Source organism: Cavia porcellus, unplaced genomic scaffold (assembly GCF_034190915.1).
Source record: "Cavia porcellus strain 051 isolate PalLab524CR breed Dunkin Hartley unplaced genomic scaffold, mCavPor4.1 scaffold_13, whole genome shotgun sequence".
Taxonomy (NCBI): Eukaryota; Metazoa; Chordata; class Mammalia; order Rodentia; family Caviidae; genus Cavia; species Cavia porcellus.
The window spans coordinates 67379561-67398523 of NW_026947496.1; the positions used below are offsets into that span (position 1 = coordinate 67379561).

At 39.8% G+C, this 18963-nt stretch overlaps 1 protein-coding gene and 1 long non-coding RNA gene across 2 annotated transcripts in view; one reads left to right on the forward strand and one right to left on the reverse strand.

Annotated features, from left to right (window-relative positions):
• Window positions 1-5561, forward strand: part of LOC106028452 (uncharacterized) — a 62591-nt gene extending 57030 nt beyond the window's left edge. Inside the window, exon 6 of the long non-coding RNA XR_010051307.1 lies at window positions 2762-5561. This is a non-coding gene — a long non-coding RNA (uncharacterized LOC106028452). The remainder of the gene's footprint in view (window positions 1-2761) is intronic.
• Itga9 (integrin subunit alpha 9) overlaps window positions 1-18963 on the reverse strand; it is a 410762-nt gene that overhangs the window by 28141 nt on the left and 363658 nt on the right. The window contains exons 24-26 of the mRNA XM_063260331.1: window positions 16499-16624; window positions 14511-14630; window positions 6652-6753 (exon numbers count right to left, since the gene is read on the reverse strand). Coding sequence (XP_063116401.1) covers window positions 6652-6753; window positions 14511-14630; window positions 16499-16624 — 348 coding nt within the window. The remainder of the gene's footprint in view (window positions 1-6651; window positions 6754-14510; window positions 14631-16498; window positions 16625-18963) is intronic.

The window sequence follows — 18963 nt, forward strand, 5'->3', positions numbered from 1 at the left end:
ACAGGCATAAGCCACCACGCCCGGCTTAGCCTTTGAATTCTTTCCCTGCTGTCTTGCCCAGCATGCATGGAGAAAAGGGGAAGTGGCCTTGTAAGGGACTCACAGGTCCAGGAGTACGAAAACTTGGCTCATTTGATCCATGGCAGGACAAGCTCTGGTGCTGTTTGGGCTCCAGATTTCTCCACAGGCTCAGGCTGTGGTAAAGATGTCCCCTAAAATCTCACTCAGACTCGCTCATCCTTTTCCCATCATGGCCCCATTCTGCCTCTTTCTTGGGTTCCCCATGAGCAGCTTCCTAATATACCACCTCTGCACACACCTCCATGTCAGGATGAGCTTTTGAGAATCCAACCCAAGACACCATCTGACTCATCTTGAGTATCCGACCTTCCTTCCCTCGCTCACCTAGACACTGCCTTCGGCACTCGTTTGGGGGTCACTTCACACGTGCAGCTGTCTTGACCTATTCAGCACAGGCATTTTTGCGCCCATCATCATATCATGATACAAGGTTGTGTGTGTGTGTATGCATGTGTGTGCATGTGTATGTGTGTCCATGGATGTGTGTGTGTGTTTACCTGTTTGGTGTGGAGGATAAGAATTTCATTGGCTCATACTTATTGGGAGTATAGTTGATGTCTGGTAGAAAAGCACTAAAATATAACTTTCATATCAGTGGCTTCCTTGGGGACCCCAGGAAACAGGAAATCGCAGATACTCTGCACCTGATTCAGCCAAAGCATATTTCAATTTTGAAATAGGTTATGTAAAACAAACAAACATAATGATGATGATCATGATGATAACAGAAAACTCATTTAGAGTTGAGGACTACTATTCATTTGGTCCACCACTCTTGGCCATCTCTGATGCAGTGGGGGCCACTAGTAACTGCTGCCAATGTTGATACACCATGCACAGGCTTTATAACATGACAGTACTGATTCCTCCTCAACAGTATGACAGATATTCCCTACACATGACTAAAGTGCCACATCTTTACTGATACAAAATCTTCTACTTCCCTCCACTTCCTCTGTCATCATTTCTTATTGCCAGTTGACAGCATTCTAACCCTTCATGTCCACCCTTGACCCTATGATTCACCATCCACTCATAACCAGAGATTTTTAAAGAATATACGTCATATCACAGCATTCCCTGCTAAAAGCAGAAGCTTCCCTGTCTAACTGTTCACTGGTGTTACATGACACAGCCTGTGTCTTCAATCCTGGCTCTCATCACTGTTGACCATATACCTGCTACCATGGCTTTTCAGTGGCTTGAAAAAGCCAAGCTATTTGGGTCTGCATACAGCTCTCCTCTTCTTCAACTGGCATACCCAGTTGAAGCTACCCTTATTGCTTGGCAAGCTTGCTCTTTCTCACTTTCTAGGTCTTAGCTGCCTTCCATCCCTTGGTTCCTAATCCAAAGCAGGTTGTTGCTTTAGGCTAGCCTCCACTGCAAACAAAACATGCTTGTTTTTTAGCCGCTATTCTCCTTCTGCTCCCTCAGTCAGCTGTGGGAGAGCAGGACCATGTCTGTCTTGTTCCTCACTGCATCTCCAGAGCTCAGGACAGTGCCTACCTTTATCAAGCCTCTAATAAATATGGGAGGTTTATCAACAAACAAACAAACCAACAGCTACCATTAAAAACATGATCTATGTGTTTGCAAGCTGTTCTGGGGTAGCTCTCAACAAGAGCTTTTTTGGCACCCAGAGGTTAATTCTCATACATGGTAACAGTGAGTGAAGAGAAAGATCCACCCGTCATTTGTTGCTGATGGAACAGGACAGGGGTGATGGTGATCTTCCAATGCCCCTTTCCATCCTATATCATAATGTAACTTAAGGATCAAGAAAGACAAACTATTGTTGCCTGAAACATAATTTTATCAATACCTGGCCACAAGTCACAGCCTGACTTGTGATAATAAAATTTTAATCTTTGCATTTAGATGCAAAGGACCGGTACATGGCATCTTTTGAAGTAATCTTTGCTGTGTTGGAAGACACCCCTTCCAGTGGAGATACTCTGGCTTGTGCCTTTGGTTAAGGCAATGTTAAGGCACAGCAGGAAGGGGCAGTGCAGGGGTGCACTCAACAGCTACCATGTTTAGCCATCCTGCTAGGACAGTGATCTTGAGATTTTTATAGACCAAATGCCAAACTGCAACCCAAAACCCACTTACTTATCACAAAGTGCCAACATTGCAATTAAACCTGAATATTGAGGTTTTAGTTGAGAAAAAAACACACACATTAACACCGTTAGTGTTAAAAGTAAAACACAGAAACATGTATGCCATAGGTTCATCACTACTGTGCTAGGAGCTTCAAGCTGATACTGTTGGATCCTTTCAATTCCAAGAAGCAGAAAGTAGTTTTCCTGTGTTACAGACAAGGAAACTTGTCTGTTTCAGACAGACAACTGAGGCTTATAAAGCTGATCTGATTGCAAAGTCACACGGTTAGTATGTACCTGCAATGTGAAGGTAGGCTTTTCTGATTTCAAAGAGGGGATGCACAGGAAACAGCCAAAAAGATGAGAACTACTTGAACCTAGGTGGCTTTAGCAGACACGCAATGGGAACACACTGTTCTGACCCACAAGTGCTTGATGGGTGGGTTTATCTGGGGGGAAAGCAGGCTGTGTGCTAACCGAGACTGAGAAGAGAAAGCTCTGGCTGGGCAGAGAGCCTGGTCTGGGCCAGGCTCCACAGGCATGCCTTCAAACCAGTCAGTTCTTTCTTTCCACAGGTGACAGTTTGCCTTTGTTTGGCTTCGATTATCCCGGATGGCTCCGTGCGTTCCTGTGACTGAGTGGCTGCCAGGCAGAGGAGGCACAGCACCAAGCTGGGGGCCCAGCATTTCACACCATTCATGGCTTAGCCCCTCTGAGATGCTGAACAAGTAATTTCCTCTCCCCAGGTATCAGAGACCCATTTTTTCACTAGAGGACAGGACTTTAGAGGTTCTCAGCCAGGGAGAAAAGTGGACACTCTGTAGACATCTTAAAATTATACACAGCTTTTCTCCTCACGTGAAGGACAAGGGCCACTGATGGCAGTGTGACACATGAGTGAGGCAAATGCCTCTCTCTGGACGTACGGTTTCCATGGCAGAAGGTCCCAAACATCTGCCCCATCAAACTGCCAGGAAGCATTACTCATTCAAGCACATTATTTCTTAAAAGAGCACAAAGCAAGAAGGACACATGCTGCCTCCCATCTTTGGACAGAGATTTTCATATTCGCTTACTGATGCTGTCATTTGCCCAGGAAGCTGTCACCAAAAAATGATCTGGATGACTGAACAAAGATTCTTGCTCACATGACAGTAAGACAGCCCAAGTTTGGCCGGCCTGATACTGAGCTTCACTACTACTGAGCATACTGGAGGAGAATCATGTCCCTTTCAGCAGCCTGGTATTGAATGCCCTCCCAGAGCCAGGTATTCCTCTTCTCAGAGGAAAATAGGGAACTGCCCCTAGCCAATAATGACAAGGGACCTGGGCCCCACAGACCGAGGTCTCACCCCAACCAAAGAGAAGCTTCTGGCTGTCTCCAGAGCAGGGATCAAGACAAGCCAGGGTCAGTTGGGCATTGCATCCGGGATACCAGATTTTTCCTGTGACTATTCTGAGTGTGTAGTCCTGGTCCCTCAAGTTCCTTGCCTTCATTTATACCCCTTTTTGATGCCCTCGCTTCTTTGAGCAAGTCTGAGAACTCCCAGATATCCTTCCAACCCACTCTGACTCTGCTGGAGCTGTGTCAAGTCAGATTAGCTTGTTTTGGTTGGTCTTGAACATGTGCCACAATACTACCTGGGAAGTAGCCTGGAGATTTTGCATATATGCAGTGGTACTGCAGTTCATGAACTTACCCTTTCTACAATTCTGGCTGCAAACTGAACTGGATGAGAACTAAGTCAGATTCAATGGTAAGGTTCAGTGCTAACCTTATAGGGAAATCTGATTCAGTTCTCATGCAATTCAGTTTGTGACCAGAATCATGGAAAGAATTAAGTTTGTGAACTGAGGTATATGCATATTGGTATGCCCTCCCTGAGCCAGGTATTCCTCTTCTCAGAGGAAAATAGGGAAAATACATATCCATATGCATGTATATGTAGTATTTGTATGTTTATCACACACAAGGCAAATGCCTTAAGAATCAAATACATATTTGTAGTTATTCCCCCAAAAGCTTTGTACCACATTGTTGTACTATGGTATAAAAGATACAAAAAATCTCAGGAAAATTCTTTGATTTTCCTATCAGTCAAATTTACCACCATGTACTCTTTGTGGTAAAAAAATCTAATTGTTTTCTTCTTTTCACCCACATCCTGCTGGATACCAAATCCAAGTATACTTCCTGTTTATCCCAAGGCCATCACAACACAGTGCTGAATCTAAATCTTGTGAAGTTGGGCCTGATATAAATTTGGTGGCTAACCTCTATGGAAATTCCCTTCAGATGGATGGCTGACAGAAAGCCATGAATTCAGGAGAATCATACAGGAAAACATGTGTTCTAAACATGAAAACCTTCCTACTTATAAAAGATTGTCTTTCCCTTCCAAGAAAGTTGAGAATACACTGTAGAACTTCATCTTAGCTTATGGACTAAAAAGGCAACCATGGAAAGGAGGGTATTATGCGATCCTTGTACATAATAATGTTTTTTGAAAATATGGCAAACTCTTAGTACTCAGAACTCTTAATAATAAAACTATCATCTCATGTTCAAAATGAAACAGAAATTGATGAAAATAGTATCCTAGGAGAAGACAGATGACTCAGAATCACACAACAGGATGTTAAGCAATGTCTTCCTGGGTCCCACAGCTTTCTCTTCTAATAAAAAGTGTGCCCGGAGATTTCACCTGTAGGAAACCTATTAACTATTTCCATTGACTCTAACTGTTCACACTGTGGTCTACCAGAAAATTCTGAGCCTCTGAGATTAGATGCATGTTTCATTCTATGTAACTTTAACCAGAGCTATGATAATCAATAGGGAACTACTGTCTCCTCTCACTTCCTGGGTGAAGGTCTGAATTGGTAGTTAAATGACCAGTAGGAAGGGGCAAAACACAAAAGCCAACTGAAAATATTTGACCCACCAGAAAAAACTAAGCCAGAGCAGTGAATGACTTGAGCATTTTTCTTATCATTTATATTATTTAAACTAGTGCTTGGATGAATGGTAATTCAGGCAAATAGAGGAGTCCAGGTCTACCTCAGACACTCCATCAGTGGTAAATAAGCTTAATTTTCAATTGACTGGAGTCAACTTCCAGAAAAGTGCCTGAGTCACAGGGATGCTGTACTCCTCAGTGAATTCATCCAGAGCTGAGTGTGCTGCTGGAAGGTGGGGCAGTTGGAGGCTGGTCACTTAGAAGCATGTCTCCCCTATGCTCAGCTGCCCAGCTGCCACGAGCTAAGTAGCTCTGCTCTGCTCTGCTCTTGTGCTGTGATGTCTCTGCCTTGGGGATGGAGGATTATGGTCTGAAGTCTCTAAAACCATGGCCAAATAAAGCTCTTCTCCTTTAAGTTGCAATTATCAGGTGTTTTGTCTAGTGATGAGTAAGCTGGTCCATACACCACCCTTGCATGGAGTGTGGGGTGCCTGAGCCTGCACACACATTGCCAGACCTCACCCCTTTAGGCATTTTTGATCATTCAGGGCTCACGGTTACGCTCCTCTCTTGGTCATCAAAACCAGGAATTGCAAAGGACTGTTTTTTTCCTGTGGGAATCTTTCCCAGCCAGGGTCTTGAAAGAGTGAAATTTGGTCAGACCTGCATCCTGTTATTCCAACATGATCATCTTCATTTTTAGAAAGTAAATTAACATGCTATTTTTGTGTTAAATATATAATCTTACGAATTTATCACTTTGTAAACTTGCCATATTAACATTGGCTCTTCCATGAAAGGGTAAGTCTCTCTTGAGAAGGTACACTGTCTGGATGAGGTGCTGAAAGGAAGCATCACTGAACATCAGTTCTGAGCAAGTCTACTTCCCCAGTGTAGAGGTTAAACAATGCGCGGGTAAGAACAAAGGCAGAAGTGCAAGCCACACTTCCCCGATATCCTCTCACTCCCACAGGCAGGGCTTGAAGTTTGCCTCACCTTCCCATGTCCTAATCTTTGTGGCCAGCTGCATTTTATGGAAAATAATTGGGCAGGCTGGGGGTGAGACACAAGGTTCTAGGTCTTGGCAATTTGGATATGACCTCTTCAAGTTAAACAACTTGTTTTTGGGACACCCAGTATTTATCCACAGAAAAATGTAACTGGGAAGGTAGATGAGGTTTCAGAGGAAGGTCTAAGAAAGATAGAAATAGTCCTGGCTTCGGAATGGAAGAACAAGTCCCCTCAAGGGTACTTCCAGACTATTTTTCCTTTGACCAATCACAGCAGCAAATGTTTACACAGTTCTCAAAGAACAATGCTAGCACAACAAGAACAACTGTAGAAACTCTCCCTGGGGGCCAGAAAGCCAAGGTAGTATGGTTTGGGGTCTACCACAAAGCCTGCTTGGCTCAGAAACTATCTACCATCAAACTCCAGCTCCACATCTGCATTCACTGGGCTGTACTTGGTCTCTGAGGAGGGCTGTGGCAGGGTGGCAGACTCACCATCATTTCTTCTGGGTTCCCATTGGGTACTTCCACCACCTGCAGGGCAGACTCCACCTTCACCTTAGCCCGAGCCATGAACTGGATGACAGATGAACTGTCCTGTGGAAGAAACAAGAACACAACTCACTGTAAGCTTTTTCAAAGACATTTTTTCCTTGAGAGGCATTGGGCTGCACTGATATTCCAAGACTGCACATACCAGACAAAAATGTTATCATTCAACTAGAAACTTGCCCCCTCCAAGGGACCCACATAAACATGACTTCCATTGTCTCCCTGGAGGACTGTTTCAGATCATAGTGGATACAGAACTATCACATTTGCCAGGAATCAACATGTATAAGTTTATGGGCTGGAATTTCCCAGTGGAAAGAGCCAGATATTTAAATACTGATACTGATGTACTCACAAAGAGTTGAGAGTAAATAAAGCCATTTAAATGTGTACAACACATCTGAAAAAGGCATTCTGAAAAAGGCATCTGATTTCCATTTTGTAGGCATCTCCCTGCCCTGACCACAACCCTCAAACCCTTTCCATAAATTACTTTTAACTCTTTGTTTGCTCTTAAATGGAAATATTTTGGGTCAAAGCCATTGAACATTAAAGAGATTACTCATTGGAGAGATGAAGGAGAGGAAAACATCTAGCTTATGAATGGAGCCTAAAAACAAAAAAGGACTGGGTTCAGGCATATCTCTGAAAAACTGCTCGCCAGCAGAAGCAGGCAGAAGCCTTGCTGTAGGCACTGATTCAAAGCCACTGATGCAGAAAACTGCTCCAAAGAGGGATGGAAATGCAGTGTGGAAAAATACAGGAATTGGCAAACCACAGCTCAGGGGAGCCAGTGGTACAGAGTGTGTGCAGTGACTGTGGGAGAGAGGCGCCTGGCTTGCCTTGTAGAAATAAAGGGCAGAGAACAGAACGTTCAGCAGTCTCACAGGAGTGGCTAGGGCCCTGCAGTAGGAACCTGCTGCATTAATTCAGCTTGTTTGTCACTCAAGAAGGCTGCCAGGGCATGGACATGTTCCCCAGAATTCATGTGTTGGGCACTTATCTCCCAAATCATGTGTTAATGGTATTTGGATGTGAGGTCTTTGGGAGGTAATTAGGGCTAGATGAGGTGATAAGGACGCACTTCCTATGATGGCATTAATGGCTTTAGAAGAGGAGGAAAAATCTGAGCTTGCACACTAGCCTTGTCTCACCATAAGGTGCCTTTCATGTCAGGTTAAGATGTAGCAAGATGGCCCTCGCATGTCAATAGATACCAGAATCCCAACCTCCCACTACTGTGAGCCAAATAACCTTCTGTTCTTTATAAATTTCTCAGTCACGGATATTTTGTTACAGCAACAGAAAACAAATTCAGAGGCTCACACTCAGATGTCATCTTGTACTTATTTTTGGCTAAACCTAAAAGAAACAGGAACATGGAAGACTCTTTCTCTGCAAATATTTCAAATGTGTCCTTTGTTAATCTCCACCAAAAAAAATCACAAAAGTTTTCCTGGGATTGAACATGAGGATACTAGTTTATATACTGTACCTGTGAGTTATGTACAAATTATCATTTTTGTGTGTGATGTTGGCAATTGAACCCTGGTAAATGCTGTACTACTGAGTTATTCCTCTGATTCTTTGTCTTTTTCTAAATGACCATAAACAAATTTAGTATTTTTCTTCTAAACATGTATTAATTGCACACATTAATGGGGTTCAGTGTAATATTTCCATGCATGCATATAGTATGCACTGATCAAATACAATCTTTATTTACCTCCCCCAACTAAATATATTTAAATGCTTCTAGGAAGCTTATCATTTAAAGGAATTGCTCCACTAAATTCACATTAAGCTACAAATAATATTGCATGCAAACAATCTGTTAAGAGATTTTATTTTGTGGTACTGGGTATGGAACCCATATCTTGTACATGCTGGGCAAGCACTCTACTGAGTTGTATTCCAGCTCTTCCTTTTTAAAAAATTAATTAATGTTTTTGAGATAGAGTCTTGCTATGCTGCCCAGGCAGGGATCAAACTTCTAAACCTTTTACTTTAGCTCCTGACTAGCTAAGATCATATGTATTCACCACATGCATGGCTTCTTTTAGATATTCAAGTTTTATAAATTCGTGGTTTTAAGTACTGTATCAGGGCATATTGTATTTTAAATCATCAACAACCACTGTATCATTATCTTGGATGTTAATAATGATGACAGTGATAACTGCCAAAGTTAAAGCCAAGCATAGAGCAGAGCCTGGCATAGAACAGATTTCTGGTGGTTGTAGAATCAGTAAAGAAAGCCTTGTGGACTGAAAAATGAATACCTTCAAGGAAAGCTATATCCTCTAATGGTTTAAAAAATCAGATCTTATATTTCAAATGAAAACTTGTTAAGGTCAAAATGATAAAATCTCAAATTTCTTGTCCAGGCCAGACCTTGAGGTCAAAATGTAAATAAATAAATAGATAAATAAACACAAGTCTTGGTCCAGGGCAACCACAAGACTGGCACTATTCCACATTCCTTGGGGAAGCTATCATGGCCCCTGAGACCATCTGGATCAACTCCCTGAAGGAGGTAGTAGCTGGTGTCAGGGGAACAGCTCTCAGCATTTCAGTTCTAGGAGCAACTGGGGGCCCATCTGGCTTCCAGATCAGTTTTGTTTCAGGCTTTCCTTTGCACCTGGAGCTTCTGCCAGAAAGGCACTTGGAGAATGAGCCTCCAGGGCTTTATATGACACCTACAGTTTTCTGCTGTCCTGCCTGGGGCTCCACTGGTATGGCTGAATCATACGGACATCAGTTGGTGGGACATGTTCCTTTGCAAAGGGTCACTATTGGTCATTAGGAGAGAGATGCAGAAGAACCAGCCTGTAGAGCTACCCACAGTTAAATTAAGTCATATAACTGAACTTCAAGTAGCAGCCCTATGGATAGAAGAGAAAGGAGACATCAGCAACACCATTTATCAAGAGAATGGGCAAAACAGTAAGTGTGCAGAATCACGGGCCTTGACTTGGGGACCCATGTATAAAGGGATTCTTTTTTTATTTTATTTTTTTTATTTAAGAGGAAAAAGAGAAAAACACAAAACAAACCAAAGCGGTGTAAGGGTACACGTAATACAGAACTACAAAAAAACAAAACAAAACAAAAAAAACAAAACAAACAAACAAAAAAAAACATAACTGTAAGAAATCACCTGTTAGTATATTACATATTATCATCTTGAAAATAGTTCCTCAAATCACAGTATCAAAGAATACAAGGTGGACATTCAAACAGTGAGACTGCAAACAGCTGTGTTCAATGATCCAAAAACATTGATACAGTCAGCTATTTAACACCCCTAAACACACTTGCTGTTATATCCGTTAGAGCTCTTTTTCTTTTTTTTTTCCTCTCTTTTTTACAACAAAATTCACGCACTTTGGATTTCATTACTCCTTAGTGCTTATTACTTTTTTTTGGGGGGGGAGGAGAATACAGTCAGATATGGCAAAACAAAGCTGTCAGTCAATACCAAGGATAGACATAGCACATGGTGTAGAACAGAGTACAAGTTTATCAACAATGGTTATCAACGTTGTCCCTTGTTTCCTTAAAAAGAATTGTCTATCTCATTAGATATTATAAAGTTGGACAAAACAGTAGAGAACAAGACCAATAAAACTTAGGCATTGTAAACATTACAGGACTTCCAAAGAAGACAATAGTCAAACCAGAATGGGTATCTTAGTGAATCTTATTGTCTTCAAAGTAGTTGCCTATGTCTTCAAACTTGATACTACCATATAGAATGGAACAGAGTCTAATCAGTCAAAACAAGATCGTGGGAGTACTACAGGACTTCAAAACAAGTTAATAGGAAATCAAAAAGAGTTACTATTTATATATCCTAATTTTTTGAATTTTTTCTTTAATTAAGACAAACATAAGAAATGACTAAATAATTTTTTTAAAACAATAAGGGGGAGATTGAGATAAAACAGGACATAACAATATAACAATAGAGGTCACAGTATGACTGTTTCAACAACCTAGTACTTCACCACCATATAACCTGACTTAATAGTAGTTACCATAGTGTCTTTTTCCTTGATATATTTGGATAAAACTTCATATACTCTAGCTTCAAATATTTTCAAATCAAGAAGCCCAGAATAAAGCCTTTCTAATTAATGAGTGAAAACTTTATAAGGCTCCAAGGCCACCTAATGGGGAATCATGATTACCACATATTTTTATATATTTGAATCATTACTTACATTAGGGAAACTATTCGGTATTCACACATGCGAGATTGATTTATTTCACTTATGAGTATGGTCTCAAGCTGCGCCCATTTATTGATAAATATCTCAATGTGATCCTTCTTTATAGCTGAATAATACTCCATTGTATAGAAATACCACAACTTTTTTATCCATTCCTCAGTTGATGGACACTTGGGTTGTTTCCAAGATCTGGCGATTATAAATTGTGCTGCTATAAACATAGGTGCACATATATCACTGTGGTATGATGCTTTCAGTTCTTCTGGGAATATGCCTAGAAGTGGAATAGCTGGAATAAATGGGATTTCCAGTCCCAACTTTTTGAGAAATCTCCAGACAGATCTCCACAAAGGCTGTACCAGTCTACACTCCCACCAGCAGTGCAGGAGAGTTCCTTTTTCCCCACAGCCTCTCCAGCGTTTGTTGTCGGTTTTCTTGATCCTGGCCATTCTTTCAGGAGTGAGATGGTATCTCAGTGTGGTTTTAATTTGCATTTCTCTAATGACCAATGATGATGAGCATTTTTTCATGTATTTATTTGCCATTTGCATTTCTTCATCTGAGAATTGCGTATTCATCTCAGATGCCCATTTTTGGATTGGATCTTTGAATTTTGGAGGTCTGAGTTTCTTTAATTCTTTATATGTTTTAGACAAGAGGCCCTTGTCTGAGAGAGAGTTCACTAAAATCTTTTCCCAGTTTTTGGGTTTTCTTTTCACTATGCTGGAGATTTCTTTTGACATGTAGAAACTTTTTAATAAGAAGTGGTCCCAGTTATTGATTCTGGGAAGTATTTCCCGTGCGGTTTGAGTCCTGTTCATGAATTCTTTACCTACTCCTATGTCTCCAAGGTTTCTACCTAATTTGTCTTCCAATAGATTTAGTGTTTCTGTTTTAATATTCAGATCTTTGACCCATTTAGATTTTAATTTAGTACATGGTGATAGACATGGGTCTAGCTTTAGTTTTCGGCAAATGGAGAGCCAGTTTTTCCAGCACCATTTATTAAAGAGACTGTCGTTCTTCCAGTGAACCTGCTTGGCTCCTTTATCAAAGATAAGGTGGTTGAGTGTGTTCGTAGTTGTGGTTGTATCTTCTAATCTATTCCACTGATCTTCGGCTCTGTTTTGATTCCAATACCATGTTGATTTTACTACTGTTGCTTTGTAGTATAACTTCAAGTCAGGGATTGTGATGCCTCCTGCTTTGTCTTTGCTGCTTAGAATTGCCTTTGCGATTCTAGGTCTCTTCTGGTTCCAGATGAAATTTAGGAGTGATTTCTCTAGATCTATAAGGTATGTTGATGGAATTTCTATTGGGATTGCATTGAATCTGTATAAGAGTTTTGGGAGAATGGCCATTTTCACAATGTTTGTTCTTCCTATCCATGAGCAAGGGATGTCTTTCCATTTTCTGAGATCATCTTCAATTTCCTTTTTCAGTGTATTATAATTTTCACTGTATAAGTCTTTCACTTCTTTCGTAAGAGTAATTCCTAAATATTTCATTTTTTTGCTTGCTAATGTGAATAGTCCAGTTTCTCTTATTTCCCTCTCTGTAATTTTGTTGTTCGTGTATAGGAATGCTATTGATTTCTGAGTATTGATTTTGTATCCAGCCACATTACTGAATTTATTTATTGTATCTAAGAGTATTTCAATGGAGTTTAGGGGGTCTTCTATGTAGAGTATCATGTCATCTGCAAACCATGATAATTTAACTTCTTCTTTTCCTATCTTTACCTCTTTTATTTCTCTTTCTTGCCTAATTGCTCTGGCTAGTACTTCCAGTACTATATTAAATAGGAGTGGTGATAAAGGACATCCTTGTCTTGTGCCCGATTTTAAAGTAAAGGCTTTCAATTTTTGGCCATTTAGTATGATGCTGGCTGTTGGTTTGTCATAAATGGCCTTTATTATATTGAGGTAAAGACCATTTATTCCAATTTTCTGTAAAGTTCTTATCATGAATAAGTGTTGGACCTTATCGAAGGCTTTTTCTGCATCTATAGAGATGATCATGTGATTCTTATTTTTGGCTTTATTGATATGGTGGATTACATTTATTGATTTGCGTATGTTGAACCATCCTTGCATTCCTGGGATGAATCCCACTTGGTCATGGTGTATAATCTTCTTGATGATTTGCTGGATCCTATTTGCCAATATTTTATTGAGGATTTTTGCATCTGTGTTCATTAGGGAGATCGGTCTATAGTTCTCTTTTATAGTTGGGTCTTTCTCAGGTTTTGGTACTAGAGTAATATTTGCTTCCAGGAATGACTTAGGAAGGATTGCTTCCCTATAAAGGGATTCTTTGTGACACGGTGCTTCCAGTCTCTTTCCTGGAAGCACAGGACATCAGTGGGGCTCTAGTTAATGCCAGGTCCTCTAAAACTGTCCTTTATAAAGAAGACTGACCTTAAGAAAGCACTCTGTGCGAGCCCAACTTCTTAAAACCCGTAACTCCTCAGCAAATCCAGAAAGCTGGAGCTGGACCCTGCTCTTCACAGATGTGTGGAGGCTGCAATAGGTATGGAAGGTGGGAAAAAATATCTCCCAGTTCCTGCATCATTTTAGGTCAGCAGGTCATTGCTATGTCTAATTTAAAAATAATCACAAAATGACTATTCTAAGGATATGTATCCACCAACTGATGGGTTTATACATATTAATTGTTTAGTCTCCAAAGCAAACAAATAGAATCTCTAAGGAAAATATGCATTTTTTTATCTTCACATGTAATTATTTTTATAGTGTCTTGTTGGAAATAGCTTCTCAGACTCAGTAGTTCTTAAAATAGATAACAATAAATTTATACAATTCTTTAAAAGATTGAGGTATTTATTGATAAACTTTTGGAATTGCTTTGGGTAAACGTTTAATAGCAAAGTGACCTGAGGGTCAACAGTGAAGCTCTTATGAAATAAGGGATCATCTAAACAAGAGGTGAGGAAAGTTAGGACTCATAGGTTAGTTCTGCTCCTCTGCCAGTTTTTGTAAATAAAGTTTCTACGTATCCTATAAGTGCTACCTATGGCTTCTCTGACACAATACAATAGCTAAGCCCAGCAGTATGGCCTTTAAAAGCTAAAATAGTTCCAACTGGCCTTTATAGGCAAGTTTGCCAGCCCATGATGAAGAACATGGCCTCCACACTAGAAAAAGTGGCATCGTCTACGAGCATGTCAGAACTGCAGAACCTCAGACTCTACCCACAAGGAATTTGAGTTGTAACAAGGTCTTCAGATGATTTTGATTCAAACTGAAAAATTAAAAACTTGAATGTGCAAACAAAGCACATGAAAAGCTCGACAAACTCAAGATGCTGATTGAGCAGCTCTGCAGTAGAGTCCAAAATTATGCATTTCTAACAAACCTAGGTGACAGTGCTGGTCCTCAGACCAATTTTAAGTAGCAAGTCACTAATTCCCTCCATCCCTGCATCTGGGGGAACTGCTAATGGTATTTACCAGAAAACTTTCAAAAAGTGCAGCCCAAGTGTCAGGAGGAAACCAGCTCAGATGCTTGTCAATGAAGCACAAGCTTGCTGGTGCTCAGAACTTACCTTCTTCAGTATTTCTGTGTTCAGCAGCATGTAAACATCTATTGTACGACTTTCTTCTTTATTGAGAGCGCTAAGGTTACAGTGTATTGTTAGGCAAGGCATTCCTGGATTTTCACAGTCCTGAGGAGAAAATCAGAATTATCCAACAGTGTTAAAAACACAGACAAATCCACAGCCATTTACAGAGCAACAAACTCTAGAACTTCTGCTTTGTTGACCAAAGTTATTCCAGGCAGAGCAAAAGATAAAAGATGACGGGATGGGGATATAGCTCAGTGGAAGAGTGATTGTCTAATATGTGGGAGGCCCTCGGATAGATCCGCAGCACCAGGAGGGAATAAAATTTAAAAAAGGAAGAAAGATGTAAATTATCTTTGCTTGCCAGAAGAGGGTATCTGAGGGGTTTCCTATCTGGTAGGTGCCAAGGCATGCTGGTGTCAAACTGGAGAAAGCAGCTCTATGTAGTTCATCCACTGAAAAGTTGGATTTCACAGAGAAGTCCAACTGTTCCCAAACAGGTATGCCCATATTCTTTTTTTTTGTTGTTGTTCTTTTTTTTTGTACCAGGAATCAAACTCACGACCTCATACTTGCAGGCTAGCACTGTGCTGCTGAGCTATATCCCCCGCCAGGCATCCCCATATTCTGATAGTTTTTCTGTGAGTTTTCAATATAAGATAGGTTTTTCTATATTATGTAATTTTTGCCTGTGTAATGGCAAATACACATTCATGGTTTTAAAAACACTTTCAGTACTGGGGATTGAACCCAGAGTCTTTTCACTGAGCTGTATCCTCAGACCTTTTTGAGACTGGATCTCACTAAATTCCCCAAGTGGGACTTGAACTCTGCTTCATCCTCATACAGTCCTTAAATTATAGGCACGTGCCATCATGATCCACTCATGGTCATTTTTAAATGTAAATCAGAGGCTATGAAATCATGTAACTTTTGCACAAGAAAACAAATTAGCAAAGAGAAACAAATAAATTCCAGATTACAAAAGAGAAATTTTTCTCTTCTATATTTGTTTATCTTCATTATGTTTCACTTGGTAAAATTTTCAGACAGATACAAAGTTATATCATTCTAGGTAGATACTACTACACCCAATGACTCTATAAGGTTTTAAAAACAGGTGTTTAATCCTCACAATGGAAAAAAAAATCAAACTTTTCAAGTGGCAAATAGGTGTGCCTCTCTACCAGGGAAGAAAGTGAGAATAGACAATAAATGTAAATGAACTGTACCCAGACAGAAATACAGAGCTAGAGAAATGTAACCAAAGACACACAAAATAGAGTCTTTGAAAAAATATTATTATTACATCTTCAATGTTTTCATTTTTTAAAAACGCTGAAGTAGAACATATATAATAAACAGAATAAACATTAAGTGTAGTCACCAAGCACATATGTTTTTATATATGTTTATACCTGGATAATCACCACCCTGACCATGACACACATTTATGTCCCCTAAGTAGGTACTCTTAGGGCCCTTCCTGTTGATATTCTACAGAAGTGTACCTGTCTTGACCACTGATTAGTTTCTCCTGTTTCTGAAACCATGTAGGTGAAATATTCCAGTATGTGTCCTTTTGTCTTTACCTTCTTTCACTCAATATCACATCTCTGAGATTTACTTGTGTTGTTATGAGGAGTAGCACTTTCCAAAGTGGTTGTTCAAGAACCATCATGCTTGTTACAATTCATACCAGTTGAGGAAATATTTCACTTTGTGCTTGATGGGTTGTAAATGCTTTTCCTTTGCCAGGCAAAGGAAATGGAATATAAATTTAACACTTTGATTGAAACTTCAAGCTGAAAAATAAGAGTTGACCACAGTCCTTGTGACTTTATAAGTCAACTGATGAAAGCCAGATTTGAGAAATAACAAATACCAAATAGAAAACTGGCCTTTAATCTCAGACTTGCCTTCCTAGTAAGGACCACCCATGTTACCCCAGCCACTAAGCAAATCCTTACCAAGACTTTTCTTCCAGACTTTGTGAAAAAAGCAAATATGGTGTGGAAGATATTTTCTTGTTCTTGAGGGATGATGCAGGGGGTTGGGTTTTTCTGGAAAGAGCAGTTTCCCTTCTCTTGGCCCACCTGAAATGAAGAGAGGCCTGTCAGAGTGATCAGTCTCAAGAGCAGACCCTGAACCAGGAAGCCCTTATTGTAGACAGTAACTGTGGGGCCCAAATTCTCTGGTTTCCTTCTGTTTGTTCTTGTGGAAATGAATGGCTAGCAAGTTAGTTTTTTTTAATTTTTGTTTTTAAAAGATAGGTCCTGTTTTTTTTTTCCAGAGTGGCCTCAAACTCTTGGACTCAAGCAATCCTCTAGTCTCAGGCTCTTGAGCAGCTGGAACCACAGGTATCCTACCATCCCTGGCTCTGGTTGAGAAGTTCTTGTATCGAAATGGGCAAATAATACAAAATGTTCATTTGAAGTCCTTACATAACAGACGAGATGTCACACAACATGCAAATGAAGTGTGATTAGGAAATTTTAAAGACTGAGGGAATAAAACAAACCCTGCACTTCGTGTTTCCAGACACATTTACAAACATCAGAGCAATTATCTCAGAGAGGCTTTGATGCTGTCGGTCTGGATGATAAAAGAGAAACTGGGGTGAAGACAGTTGCCAAAAAACATGCTCAAGCACACACTGGAGCTCAGGACTTCTGACTCCTAAAGGCCGGTAATGGACCTGACACATGGTCCACTGCCAGCACTTTTCAGAGTGTTCTATGGAGCCATGGGGGCTGCCATCCATGGAGGAGCCCTTCTTATAAGAGAAAGGGTACTAAACAGTGCTGTGGTCCTCCTCTGTTCCAACAGAGCACCCGTCACATATGATGCTATTTTAAACGAGGGTTCCCCTACTAAGAAATAAAATGAAAACCAGGACAGCCACGGCACTGAGCCAGATAAGAAATAATATATCCAGTGAGCTCTTGGTGAGATAACTCATTTGGCTTCGGTCAGGAAGGTTGGTTTCTTTAAAAACAATATTCTGACATTTACACTGAAGTTCTGAACAAAACCCTATCATACGAGTTGTAGCTGAAGACTGGGTAAGATGTAAGGTCAGATCCAACAATTAACATTTGGGAGTTCATAATTTGGAATTGTTCTCATTACTAACCACAGTCTCATTACTAACCAGCCATGCACTTAATCTTTCCTAGCTTTAATGCCCTGGAGTAAAATATGGTGCTTCTGAATTTATTCAAGAATTTATCATTTGTGGTAGGGAGTTTAGAGTTTTTACATAAACAGATTCCTAACTTAAGACTGTTCATCTGTTAATAATGAACTATAAGACGAGACCACCAGAATTTGCTACATTAATCTCTATTTTATCTTTGGTCTGAATAGATTCTAGAATTTACTACATATGCTTGAACATAAATAAGATGAAGTTTTATGTTCCCAACTGTTACAAAAGGGACTGTTGCCTTTAAAACTATCTCATAGTTTGGGACTTGTCCTTTCAATGCTCTCATACTTTGGGATACTCTGAATTGCTTTCTTTGAATTACAATACTTGGGGAAGACACACAGCCTGAAAAGGTCTCAATTAACACTAGTTTTGGACAATTTTAGAGGTAACAAGAGGGAGTAATAGAAAAGTAACAAGCTTACAGCAGATTTTCTGACTGTTTTGGGGTATAATTATGAAACGTTATAATAAATATTTTGAAGCTCATTTTAGAAAGCAATGTATATGTTACTTCTGTGGTAAGGATCATGAATATTCACTTAAACAAATGCAGAAAACAACTGCTACAATGTCATAAAATTGGTATGTGTGGGCTGCAATAAAATTTCAGCATCAAATATGAATTGAAAAGATTCTGCATTTTGAATAAATGTGAAAAACTGAAAAGTTCACATCCTGGAAAAGTGCCGACTAAAAAAAGTGGTTTAGTAATAATATACATTGATCTCAGAAGATGCATATTTGAATTGTGAAATGTGAATAGAAAAAATATTATACATAAATGTATTGTTCTTATATGTTTTTAAGTGTGCAGTCACATAATTAATTTAAATATTATGTGTAGATAACTTACTACTCATTTCCCTAACTTTGATTGAAATAAAATTTACATTCTGCATGGTGCAGTGATCTTAAGGGTACAGTATGATGAATTCTAACATACAAGATCACCCCATAATCACCACCCTAGTGAAAGTACAGAAAATGCCCTCCAGCTTGAATGCAGTCTATTCTTGCCCCTTACTCACAAGCAGCCACAGTTCTGATTTCTATTAAGTTGGCAAAGAAGGAAAGAAGGAAAAGAACGAAAGAAGGCAAGCAGGAGGGGAAAGAAAAGAGAAGAAAAAAAAGGTTAAATTTATTTCACTGGAGAAGTAAAGTGGAGGTTGTATTAACTGGAAGCTGACCTACACTTGGGCAAGTACAGAACGTGGTAGACAG